At 35.7% G+C, this 13,939-nt stretch overlaps 2 protein-coding genes across 2 annotated transcripts in view; both read right to left on the bottom strand.

Moving 5' to 3' along the window:
* LOC127836866 (angiopoietin-2-like) overlaps positions 1-13,939 on the bottom strand; it is a 456,318-nt gene that overhangs the window by 254,673 nt on the left and 187,706 nt on the right. The window lies entirely within an intron of this gene.
* LOC127836876 (probable palmitoyltransferase ZDHHC24) lies at positions 6,923-12,811 on the bottom strand. Its single transcript, XM_052363523.1, has 2 exons — positions 12,488-12,811; positions 6,923-10,071 (listed from the first exon to the last, which is right to left on the bottom strand). Exons 1-2 carry the CDS (start codon positions 12,759-12,761, stop codon positions 9,491-9,493), a joined length of 855 nt encoding a protein of 284 aa, XP_052219483.1. The 5' UTR covers positions 12,762-12,811; the 3' UTR covers positions 6,923-9,490.

Below are 13,939 nucleotides of genomic sequence, written 5' to 3'. Positions count from 1 at the left end.
ACATGTAATTGTTGTATAGTTGTAAACTAATACAATGTTATACTGGTCGTCAAATAAACACTATAATTAAATAAGCGTTTTAATTTTCAATCAATAATCTTAACCGTTCATATGATGGTGTTTTGGACTCAGGTAAGGTACCAATAGAAATGTGCGACAGCCATAAATGGAATCTCCCAACAGTTGCCCATCTAAATTACCTGAAAAAACATGGTGTTTGTAAGACGTTTGAGTTAAATTAAGCTAATGCTTGCAATAATTAGTGTCTATTAAATAACAAATTATAATAACCTTGTTCAAAAGCGGTACAGATGCTAGTCTACCTGAATATTCTGCTGTCATGAACACGAGCTGGCCACTTAGCAACAACGTCAGTGGTCCTGAACTGTGCGTCAGATATCATCTGAAAAAACGTATTATTAACAATCATGTTTAGTATATTTTTCAAATAGTTTAGATATAACCCATTGCATGGAATGTATTAATATCTACCTGAATGTTACCCAAGTAAAAGCCTTTTCATGTTCACGAAGTGCATCTGGTTCTGCTGATGTGTCGTGATCGTGACTTCGGGTAACATTTTTTTGTAAATAACGTACACAAAAATGACTTTCAAGAACGGGACTTAAAAGAAGATCGAAAGTTGTCTCCCTCCTTTTGTTTACTCGGCAACCAGCAAATGCTTTATCAAAGCATCTTTATTATCAGCAATGCTGTAAGACTCTAGTTTTACTCTATGTCCTTTACAGGAGCAATGAAAACAAATAATTATTTCATTTCTTTATACAGTGCCTCTGTTAAACAGCTGAGTATTCTGCTCACTGAACATGGGAGACGCGTGGAAAGCTTTCAAAAGGAGATGATGACAGCCCTTCGGAAAAATTAACGTCAGGGCTATCAAAACTTACAACAAACGGGGCAGCGGTAATTAACGACAAGTCGGTCTTTCCAATCATTAAATAGCAATCCAACAATAAAATAAATAGACTCGGGGAGGAAATGGTATCTCTCCCATACTTCTTCACCTGATGAACCATTGCTGTGGTCCGCAAAACAGTGTTCAATCTGCGTATGCCTTTGTTCCCTTGAATATATTTAACAAAAGCGACCATGTTTGAGTTTTACTTAAAAACTTGAGACATTAATTAAATTTGCTCAAATAGTATTGCATAAACGCAGCGTTGAGTCAGTGCATGACGCAAGTCCTGAGAAATTCAGAATTGAAATAAATGTTTATTTTAAGGTGAGGACTTTATCAGAACATAACAGAACGGGACAATATTTTATTCACTTAAGCATATTACAGCTAATCGCGATAACAAATACATATTATTATACATATATGAATGAAAAAATGAGTAGTTGAGACATAAATAATGATAAAGCAGGTATATAACATCATATTGGCATGATAAACTACACAGTCTATTCCTTATGAATCTAATTACATGCTTGTATGGGTAAAATGTATAAGCTTGCGTGCGTGTGTGTTTATGCCCGTGCGTGCGCGCGTGCGTGCGTGCGAGTCATTATTCTATTATATAAACGGGGCGATAGTTCCTAGTTTCCGACCCTAATAACTATAGAGAATCACGTTGTTAAACCTTTTTGCGAAATAATTTACAGGTGTGGTAAACGAACGCTTAAAATCTTTGTAAGAAACCCCTGACATTCAGCAGATGATCAGTTTTGGTTTCAAATCAAACTGCAGTACCGTCGATGCAATTATCATTCTGCTTTATTTAATAGATACTTAGCATTTAACAAATACATAGTGAAAACTAACACTTCTGCTGATATGGCTTGAAAGTGGGCGGCATTAAAAAAAATATAAGTAATAAAGGGTACAAACAGGCGAAAAAAACCTCTCTCGGCATGGACGTCGCCATCTTGTTTGCCACGTGATTACCCCCTCTGAAAATATGGCCTCTAAGGAGATAACGAGCTAAAAGTTGTTGCAACACGATGCAAGACGAAAGAAAAATGTTGAGCACAATAATTCACCATGATCTCAGAACAAGAGCTGTCGCAAGGCAGTGCATTAGACAATTCTTCCGCTTCGACAGTATATAATGTACAGTTTGCATTTAATTTGCCCTAAGATGCACTTTTTCACAGTTTGGCAACATTACAAATAAAAAGATGTCGATTTCAGAAACGAATGTACGCATTACATTCAGCAAATAACCACTCCTGACTGAGAAAAAATGTATATATAAAAATAAATGTTCGTTTATTGATACTTATCAAACGAAATGGTATAAATTATATAGCCTTTGTCATTCTTTTCATCGATAATTTCCCAACAAATAGAGTATTATCCAGATTGGGTTTTAAGTACATTATAGGCAGATAAGCCTGTGTGGTGTAGTGGAAGCAAGTGAGCTTTTGCTTCTAGAGGTCCCTGGTTTGATCCATAAGTCGGGCACATCAAGATTTGTTCCATTTTTATCATTGAAGCATAACTTTTCCAAATAATGCAGTTTTGTTGGTAAGTTATTTTTATTTGATTTTTTTAAACGAAAATCTGTGAACAAGTTCCTTTAACAAAATAAGGCCAAGGTGTTGACTAGTATTTGTATTATTCGACCCAATTGCATACAAACTACCTGTATATCAACAGCATACTTAACTATGGTTGACGTGATCTGGAACAGTGTTCATTGATGTCACTGGCGAGTATATACACGTCGATGTCAATATGGTTGACGTGATCTGGAACAGTGTTCATTGATGTCACTGGCGAGTATATACACGTCGATGTCAATTTACGTCATGGTTGACGTGATCTGGAACAGTGTTCATTGATGTCACTGGCGAGTATATACACGTCGATGTCAATTTACGTCTATCGAGAATGTTCCTTAACGAAGTTAATGCCTTTTAGCATACACGATTGTATTAATTTATTTGTACACCCTTTTCCACATTAATCAATTGACAGGATTTATGATTATATACCTCATACTTTCTCATCACTTATTCAAATGTACCGGTCCCTAGGTTTTCCCTTTATCATAAAACAAGAATTTTTATTTAAATTCATCCCATAATAAATACTTTGTAGATAGGCCCTGCTAAAAAACATGAGCTTTGGGTAATCATTCCATCAAAGTACCATCGCCCGTATAGTTGTTAAGGAACAGTTGAAGCCCTTGTACTCTACACTAGCCAGCAATGTCCTCCACGTATGATGTCATTTCGATCCGCTGCCTTCTTTCCCCCTCCCTTGTTGTCATTTGTAGTGTCTTTTACGCCGGTTCAAATACCCAAATGTGACAGATTTAGTCCGTGCACCAGATCACGAGTCATAATTGTTTCTTCAGTATTTGTAAAGTTTTGTGAATGTTATGCTTATTGTTTGTCCGGCATTAATTTGATACTTTCCGATGGTTCATAGCGAAATATCAGTGAATTTAAAATGATATTTCACTGTTTCAATCAGTGAAAAATAACTGAAAATTATCGATAATTTTCATCGTTTGACCGGAACTATTTGTATAGTTCTTTGGTTCTCATTGTGACCTCCCCCCCCCCCCCACAATGTTACTGCATTAAATATTTTTTAAATATACGGATAAGCTTCCCTTGAACATACTTCCATACATGAAGTAACATTTCGGGCACCCAACGGATAATTATATAATACGGTATGGCAAAAATTCAAAAATAATCATACGTTAACATAAAATAAACAAGAAAATGTGTTGGATTTGGTAAAATATCGATTTTAATATACTCGCGATCATATAATAAATATGTATCATTTTCTATGATCACTCGTGAATTAAAATCGATATTCCACCAAAACTCACATGCGCCGCGAACGCCGTTCGAACCAGGTTGCCTACGTGAAAAAAGCGTGTATCAACCAAAGCGCTAACCAGAGACGCGCATCTTTGAACTAGTTTACTTGTATTTTGATACGTAGGGTAATAAGGAAAATACTTAAAAATTAACTAAGCCAATAAATTTTAGTTTTATTTTCAAATCAGCAAATTACATAAGCAAAACAAATACAAAAGCATAATGCTGTTTTTACCAAGTTCAAGCAAAGTGATTCAATATAATGAAAAGATTGTTCCTTTTGTTAAAATGTGCATCAAGTTACAGTGGGAATCAATAAATGTATGTTATCTGTTCACATTTCATGCACCATCGGGACTGAAGTGGAATGTTTAGGTAAATATATCATTCAATATAATGTGCAATCCCTAAAAATGTGTGTTGTACCGGTATGTTTGTAGGAGTTTTTCGATGATGATGAAATATATGATACCTTGGTGTTTGCTTAAAATAGTTAAACACAAAGCAGGACATCTTTGTTCACTGAAACCATTCAGCAAAGCAAAAATAACATTAAGCCGTGCTCTGTGAAAAGAGGGCTTAATGCATGTGCGTCAAGTGTCGTCCCAGAGTAGCCTGTGCAGTCCGCATAGGCTAATCAGGGACGACACTATCCGACTGGATTTTTGCTAAAAACAGACTTTCTTTAAACATAAAATATTATAAACGCGGAAAGTGTCGTCCCTGATTAGCCCGTGCGGACTGCACAGGCTAGTCTGGAATGACACTTTTCGCACATGCATTAAACCCCCTTTTTTTACAGAGCACGGCTCATTAGCTCTTTGCATGCTGGGAAATTTGTCGTCTGCTAAAATGTCGTCTGCTGAATTTCTAAAATTAGCGTTTTCTTCGATTTTTTTCCCAATAATACTATCAAAATAGCAAACAGTTTGGATCCTGATGAGACGCCACGTTCTGTGGCGTCTCATCAGGATCCAAACTGTTTGCAAAGGCCTTCAAAATCCGGCTCCAGCGCTCAAAGGGTTAAAAGATTTTATTCTGCTAAAAGCCTACAATATCAGCTGAATGAAAATCAGTTAAAATGAACAGCCTCACAAATTATAAACATTGAACACAGCATTGCAACAATTAATACCTTACATTTACACCAAACCTAAACACACCTATATTGGTCTCAATATTAAACAAATATAATTAACAAAACACAAAAAATCAACATAGGTGTTAGCATGATTTGTTGAAAGCATAATGCAACATACATAAAGCAAGAAGCCTATACACAATTAGTTTTATGACATCAAATTCAATCTTTTCAGGGACATATAACTCATATATTTATTCCTGGCAATTAAACAAACATACAAGGAAAATAAAGTAAGTTACATTTTGGATTAATAACACCTCCAAAACAACATTAAAAAACACACAGTGAAAACACATTATTTCACAATGCATACACACTTTAAACACAATAAAAGAAATGAGAATTACCTATTCAAAATTTAAAACGCATCAGGTTTAGAACCTGAATTTCTCTGTTATCGATGACAAAGCTGGAGCACAGAGAGTTATCACAGATATACATGTACTTAGAAGGGAAATATCTACATCACAAAGATATGTGGATATGTAACAATATTCCACATCAATTGAACATGTGTAAGCTGTTAAATCAACAACTTATTTCAAAAACTAATATTTCAAAATAGCTCATAAATGTCATGAACAATACTATGACAAATGGGAACATTGAGCAAAGTTTTAAATAGAAATCTGAAATGAGGAGATGTCAAGACTCAAAAGGAATTCCTGCAAGAATAAATGAAAAACTTCATAATTGCCAAAATATTTCAGCAATGACAATATTTCTAGTTTTACTTATATTCACAATAAAATACAAGAAGAAAATACAACAAATTATGTTGATTTAAACTGGTAATTCAAACCTTAGGCTAATGAATGAAATCTAGAGCTCACAAAAATACATTAGTTTAGTTTAAACCTATTTATTTTAGCTCAATTGCATCGAAAGCCTCATGCTTATAGAAACACTGGGCCTATAACCAGTACTTGGTGTCTTTGGGGAAGATCTAGAGAACGCTCCCCAAGTCGGGATCGAACCCCTGACCTCCCCAGCGCTAGGCGGACACCATATCCATTACGCCATGGCGAACTTAAATTTATTACAAAACAGTAACCAAGTTTTAACTGAAAATCATTTACAGAAATGAAATTAACTACAAATACTTTCTCAAATACTTACAGAAAATTTAAGTGTTTAAAAGTAATACAGTATTATACAAAACTGAAATAACAACAATCTGACATACAGAAAATGTTTTTGAATACAATTTTAACATTTGATACAGAAGCAACTATTTTAGTGCTCATTTGCACATGTAACAAATAGTGTTTTATAAATACTTCAACAAAATAAATTCATATTGTCTTGCATGGCTAGTACATATTAAAGAGCAAACATTCACATTATCACATCCACAAAAAAACATTCACAAAGCCCAGATATGAGTAACATGGTGTAAAAAAACGTTATATATACACATGTAAACAGAATTGAAAACCAGGTTGGAAGAATGCAATGTTAAAAGTCAACAAGAGGGCCAAGATGGCCCTAGTTCGCTCACCTGAGAAGAGTCGGTTCATTCAATCTTTACCTTATGTCACACTTGACCTAGATATTGACCAGACAAACATCCTGATCAAGTTTCATCATTATTGAACCAAAACTCTGGCGTAGGGAGTGTTTTTGTTTTTGTAAGATTTGAAATGGTGACCTATCATCAAACTTGACTGAGATCTTTCAGCAACTTTGATAAAGAATGCTTGAGGAATGTGAATACTAGAGTACTTACAAACGAAATGTGGACGGACAGACAGCAGACAAAGACCAATCCTAAAACCTCACCTGAGCAATCAGGTGAGCTAAAAAGTGTGTTTCACTGATCTGAGTCATTTTCCAACTTGTCCAAGAAATCAATAAAACCAATGTATTGACTAAGTTTCACGATGATTAGGCAAAATATGTGTCTTCCATATAGTGTTCACAAGCTTTTTTTTACTATATAAATATAAGAAAACTGCCGCCCCCCCCACCCCCCCCCCCCCGGCAGCCATGTTATTCAACTGACCTGAACAATTTTCCAACTCAACTCATGTGTCAAGGAAACAAATGTTCTGACCAAATTTCATAAAAATTTGGCAAAAAAATGTGAATTCTAGAGTGTTCACATGTTTTCACTGTATACATATAGAGAAAAATGCCCCGCCCACTGGCCACAATGTTTTTTCCATAATCTGGACCATTTTCAACCTCGTCCATCATATCAATCAAACCAATGTTTTAATTAACTTTCATGATGATTGGGCCAAAATTGTGACTTCTAAAGCGTTTACAAGGTTTCTTTATAGCCATATAAGGAAAACTGCCCCGCCCACTGGCAGCCATGTTTTTCAACAGACCAGAACCATTTTTGAACTCAACCAACGTATCATTAAGACAGACATTTAGACAAAGTTACATGAAGATTGGGCTTTAAATGTGACTTCTACAGTGTTTACAAGCTTTTTCTTTTTTTTGACCCAGCATGACCCATGATCATTGGGACAAATCTTCTGACCAAGTTTCATGAAGATCGGACAATAAATGTGGCCTCTAGGGTGTTTACGAACACATTTTCCAACTCAACTCATGTGTCAAGGAAACAAATGTTCAGACCAAATTTCATAAAAATTTGGCAAAAAAATGTGAATTCTAGAGTGTTCACATGTTTTCACTGTATACATATAGAGAAAAATGCCCCGCCCACTGGCCACAATGTTTTTTCCATGATCTGGACCATTTTCAACCTCGTCCGACATATCAATCAAACCAATGTTTTGATTAACTTTCATGATGATTGGGCAAAAATTGTGACTTCTAGAGCGTTTACAAGGTTTCTTTATAGCCATATAAGGAAAACTGCCCCGCCCACTGGCGGCCATGTTTTTCAACAGACCGGAACCACTTTTGAACTCAACCAACATATCATTAAGACAGACATTTAGACAAAGTTACATGAAGATTGGGCTTTAAATGTGACTTCAACAGTGTTAACAAGCTTTTTCTTTTTTTTGACCCAGCATGACCCATGATCATTGGGACAAATCTTCTGACCAAGTTTCATGAAGATTAGGCATGAAATGTGACTTCTACAGTGTTTACAATTTTTTTCTTTTTTTTGACCTAGTGACCTAGTTTTTGTATCCGGTACAACCCAGTTTCGAACTCGACCGAGATTTCGTTGGGACGAAGCTTCTGACTAAGTTTCATGAAGATCGGACAATAAATGTGGCCTCTAGAGTGTTTACGAACAAATGTTAATAGATGGATGGACGGACAGACAGACGACGGACAAATACCAGTCACAAAAGCTCACCTGAGTAATCAGGTGAGCTAAAAATTGACTAAAACAATATCTGAAGTTTGTCATGTGACAGTCCAAAAGCAAAGAGCTGCATGATCAAAATTTCCTTCCCTAACAAGTGCTGACAAATCAACATCTTGGATAATAAATTACCCTGAACAACACTTTTAATTAAACCAATCAAGAAAAACTATTTTAAGCACTGAGCTTCTAAAATTTAAAATTTTACATGCAACCTTTTCAATAAATGGAAAAGCTATTATGTCTTCTTCAATTTTGGCCAAAAAAGCCTTGTTGAAATTTCATAAGTTAGTTTCATTTTTTAACAAGTTTCTATACAGTTCAAATTAACATATTAAAAGCTATATATTTCATCTCAATATAGAAATGCATGCGTATATTTGAATAAAAATAATTTACATTGACAAAATATAATACCAAAAATTTGTTTTAATTATCTAACATAATTATCTACTATGTAGCTTGGATTTTTTATAAATAGATTTTTGTGATAATTACACAATTCTGTAAACTTTTTCTTGAGCGTGTTTAATGTAAGAAATAATAAAATTGTAATGAATCTGATGTTTTTATGGCACACAAATCTAAGTATAAAAATAAACAAGAATATCAGTGAAACTGTTGGATGCTCCCCGATGACGCGCTTTGTCAATGTATGTGTTAATAAACACCTAAAAAATCTATTATTAGCCTTGGTGACCTTGACCCAGTGACCTCAAACCTCATTAAAAGGTAGAGGTCCATGCAAGGTACCTACATGCCAAATATGAAAGCGATTGGTAAAGTATTGAAGGCGCTATGAGAAATGGTAGCAAAAGTGTGACGGAAGGAAGTCTATTATTAGCCTCGGTGACCTTGACCCCAGTGTCCTCAAACCTCATCAAAAGGTAGAGGTCCATGCAAGGTACCTACATGCCAATTATGAAAGCGATCCGTAAAGTATTGAAGGCGCTATGAGAAACGGTAGCAAAAGTGTGATAGAAGGAATTCTATTGTTAGCCTCAGTGACCTTGAACTTAGTGACCTCAAACCTCATCAAAAGGTAGAGGTCCATGCAAGGTACCTACATGCCAAATATGAGAGAGATCGGTTAAGTATTGAAGGTGCTATGAGAAACTGTAACAAAAGTGTGACGGAAGTAAGGAAGTAAGGAAGGAAGGACAAACTGGCAACTGTATGCTCCGCCGAAATTTTATTTCGGGGAGCATAAAAATCTGAAAAGCTAATAATTGCATTAACTATACATCTTTGGGATTTTCATATTCACTATGTACTGGAAATTCACAACCATCACCTGGTAATGATGATGGAATCCATGTGCACAACCAAGCAAACTTCCAATTTTTCCCGAACACTGCCTTCACATTTCTCTCCCAGCCAAGATCATATTTGAAGACTTGATGTGTTCGTTCTGTAGTAATCTGTCCACAAAACATGTTCCTTACATGATAAAAGAGTAATGCTGACACCATCATTAGTGTGGCCATACAGAACAAAAGCATTGCAGATAGGAGCATTTCACCGTATGATATATATCTCAGCACCCAAACTAAAAATGGCAAGAGGATTTTAAAGATGGCCAAAGGTCCGGTCTCAGCAAATACTCTTAGAACAATGGAGAAGTTGAGAATGCATGCATATAGTGCAGCAACCCAGCAGAATATCATCAGTGACATGTAGTAGCGATGGTTGCGGTGCCCAATACAGTTGCCGGTAAAGACACAGTGGTGGTCCCTGCGTAGCACACACAGTTTGCACACATAGCAATGGTAGGAGCGAGGCGGCGCATTGCACTCACAGTATGGGCAGTACCGCCAACCTGAAAGGAAAAAAAGCATTAACATGGAATGGGAGTGATTGGAGCTTTAAAGTCTCATTAGACTGAGGAAAATTGTGCACACAGAAATGCAACAAAGACAGTGGGTCCCAACAATGTTTTCACCTGCTAATAAAATCGTGGAACACAACAACAAAAATATCAGATGATCTTATTCCATGGGTGAACAACAACAAAATAATCAGGTGCTATGTTGGTCAACATGATTCCCAGTTAAAAGAACAACAAAATGTTATCACAAGCAAATACAATAATTAAGGTTTCCTCTAAAAATGCACCCAGACAAAAGGATGACAAATATCTAAATATGAACCAGGGAATAATCTAGAATTTACTATCTATGGGTCCCTGAACTCGCAGATTTTAGACCTATGAGTCCCAGGCCAAAATTAATGAGTCCACCTTAAAAAAGAATGGGTCCCAAACTTTGAAAGATACCAAGTAGTGAAAAAAATGAGTCTAAATCACACTAGCTCAAATACTATATTTTGCATTAAACTTTTAATAATCTCAAAAACATGTTGAAACCAAAAAAGCAAATTCAGGGTTATCACTATCTTGTTTGCCTTCACATAGGCTATAACATTATCTGTTACATGAATGTAACCTGTTACAACATTTCAACATGATTCAAATTGATGATAATATTATTGTTAACATTCAAATTGTGAGCTTGATAATATTATTGTTAACGTCCGAATTGCGAGCCGTTGACCTACCGTTATTAAGGTTTTGAGTTGTTTGTTTTGGATTAAGCTTCAACACCTTATTTCGGAGGCATTATTTCTGTATTATTTATGACCAAGTTACAAAAAGTTAAAGCAGGTTTTCATGCGGGGACTCAAATATCACAACACACTCTATTGTGATTCACGTATGCGTTAACGGATTTGTTTCAGCAATGCGTCCGAGTGGACGCACATATTTCAAAACTATGCATCTTTTTCGATATTTGTGCGTCATAGATGCGGGACGCGCATGTAGATATTTCCCTGTATGAACTTGTTGAGTTAATTATTTGGTGCCTTTCATAGTTCTTCTTGAATGCTCTGAGCTTTTATGAGTACATTTCTCCAGCTCAGAGTTCTACCAGTTAACAGCTTTTTTATGTCATAAATTATGTCTCATATCAAGTTCAATCGTAACCATGTAACAAGCGACATCAATTGCGCATGTCATTTGTGGTAAAATACTCAAAACAAACATTTGTTTCAAAAACTTAATCAAACTGAAAGTCAAAGTTTTGAATTGACTATTTTCTATCTTACGGAGGTTCCTGAGATAGTCGATGTATAACGCTTGGTTGATTAGACACAAGATCTAACCCGCAAAGGATTCCAAAGATACTCGATAGACAGGGCCCTCAATCTATTTTAGGTGAAGCGGATCGCTACCCATAGCAGGGGGAATTTTCGCAGCGTTTCCCTTTTTGGGGGATTTTTTACTTACTCTCTAATTATTACATTTTTACATGTTTGCACTATATTCATTGCTTTTTTCATAATTAATTATGTTTTAGAAGATTAAATAAAAATAGAATTGAGATATAATAATCATCAGACACATCTATCTATTAAAAAAAAGGGAGAAATTTTTAGGGGGAATTTTTCCACAGAAAAGGGGAAAAAAGTATACGTTTCAGGTGGGAGATTGCGGCCGAATTTCGGCCGTATATTTGACAGATTGAGGGCCATGATAGAGTATTTTTTAATTCGGAATACTAGGTATTTTTCATTGCAAAAACTTTCAAATTTTTAATGAACCGTGTATGTGTTTGAAACTTTGGATTATTATCATTATTTATATTATGTGAGCACACCACATCATGTCAGTTGTTTTAATTTGTCCATTTATAGTGGTATATTAAATTCTGTTTAATTTATTAATGTCAGAAAAAAGTGTATGTTGCTAATACTACAGATTAAAGTGCCTGGATTCATGGTGGTGACTATCCATTGGAAAAGCAGTTATCAGTTGCAACTCCCTGTGACCCAGAGGTCAATAGCTGGGAGTTTGATTATAGCAACTTCCACAACCGTCAAAAATCCAACATGCCAGATGATGGGCGCAAGATGAGACATTTATTATTGTTTTGTACTTTATCCTTTTCATAGCCTGTTTTCTTTTAAGAAGGGCATCACATTTGTTGCATCATTTGTGATTCTACTATTTACTTCCTGGTTGGCCTGTACAAATTAACTTTTAAGCAAATTAAGCTATTAATTGCAGGAATACCAATGTATTTTTGACTGTATCATGATTTAAGGTCAATACCTACAGCCTAGCTGTTGGGCTAGCTCTTATGCGACATGGTTAGAGTGTCTGACTACCACTCTGGTAGTCGTGGGTTCAATCCCCCGCTTAAGCTCCGTATTTTCACAATAAGTGCTCCCCTTACCTGTGCGGGTCATTGTGGGTAGAATCAATCCCCTTATACTCGGATCAGTTGCTATAACTTTCCAGAACGAACTCAAAGCATTCAGGTAAATGTACCAGCCGCAGACGAGGTGTGCCCACTTCGCAGAGGCGGGATAGTTGGGGCTGGTCTCCACGATATCAGGAAGCACGTACAGCAACTCGAAAAACGCTATCAAATTTATGCCGAAGAATGCAAACACCGTTGCCATTGAATCCATTCGGTTCTTCGGTAAATATCGCTTAAAATCCGGCATTTTGCAATATTCGGTACGTCCCACCAAGGATGTTAGATGTAAACATTCGATCATAGGCAGGAAGACGCTTTTATTAATATATCTTTAAATAAGCGTCTAGTCATTGTCGAAAGAAGCAAAAGGAATGGAAAGAAACGTATTTTATTTTGGTTACATTACACTATTGGGTAAAATGGGGCATAAAAATTACTAATATGTACTTTTCACATACCAGGTATGCGATAAGAATGTGCTTTTTTATCAGTAAAATAAAAAGTAAAAAAAGTGCTTTTAAAGTAAGCAGTTTTTTATCATATATATTATATTGAGGGGAACAAACTGCAGCCATAATTTAAGATGCATATGTTTCGGTAACCTCCCTTATACTATGCACTCTGCCAGCAAGATGCAACCTCCGCGCATCAGAATAGCTCAATCAAATACCCGCCGGTGTGACCAAACACTTTTTTTCATTTAGTTCTTTTGTTTATTATGAACCTAAACACTATTTTCGAAAGATGGAAAAATGATAAAATCTTCCATATCTCAAATATTGCATACGAGATCATTGAACGACCACTCTGCGTGAAGATTGAGCGCGATGGTAAACAATCAAGCTTGCCTTAATTTATAGCAAAGTCACTATCGGTATATGAATAAATGACGTCGCTCGACTTCATATTCCTGAAGGAACATTGGCTCTGTGTACCTTACATAACTTATAGATGCCAAAGAACTTTCTAACCAAATTAACTTTACAGGAAAAGTCTCGCACCAATTCTTCCTGGAGCACATGTCTCGGTTGATAGAAGCTAAGGCGTATTTACACACAAAGGTAATTTTGATATTTACCAACATAAAATATTAAGATACTAAGTTTTAATACCATACTACACATTTTGTAAATAAATTGATGCGTAAAATGATTGTTAAAACATGCTACATATTACGGCGTAGATGGGGGGGGGGGGGGGGGGGGGGGGCTGGGTTACTATTGTGACAAATATATATTGCATTGTGATACGACGTAAAATATTTCTTCCGGTTGCATGGCCAAACATAATGACTGTATCTACCGGTATTTGTTTTTATGCATTAAATGTTATATTTTATATAATATTATCTTCTGTTAAAAATAAATCGATAACTTTGTATTACAACGTCTTTTTTAATTGACTTCTATCAAACATAATATTTGT

The sequence above is a fragment of the Dreissena polymorpha genome, chromosome 7 (assembly GCF_020536995.1).
Source record: "Dreissena polymorpha isolate Duluth1 chromosome 7, UMN_Dpol_1.0, whole genome shotgun sequence".
NCBI lineage: Eukaryota > Metazoa > Mollusca > Bivalvia > Myida > Dreissenidae > Dreissena > Dreissena polymorpha.
Note: the sequence above shows the minus strand (reverse complement) of the source record. Positions and strands in the feature narration are given on the sequence as shown.

Coding starts and splice junctions, on each gene's coding strand:
- LOC127836876 (XM_052363523.1), bottom strand. CDS start 12,761: ATGCCGGATTTTAAGCGATATTTACCGAAGAACCGAATGGATTCAATG. Junction 10,072..12,487: donor ACCCACAATGACCCGCACAG/GTAAGGGGAGCA, acceptor TTTTCCTTTCAG/GTTGGCGGTACTGCCCATAC.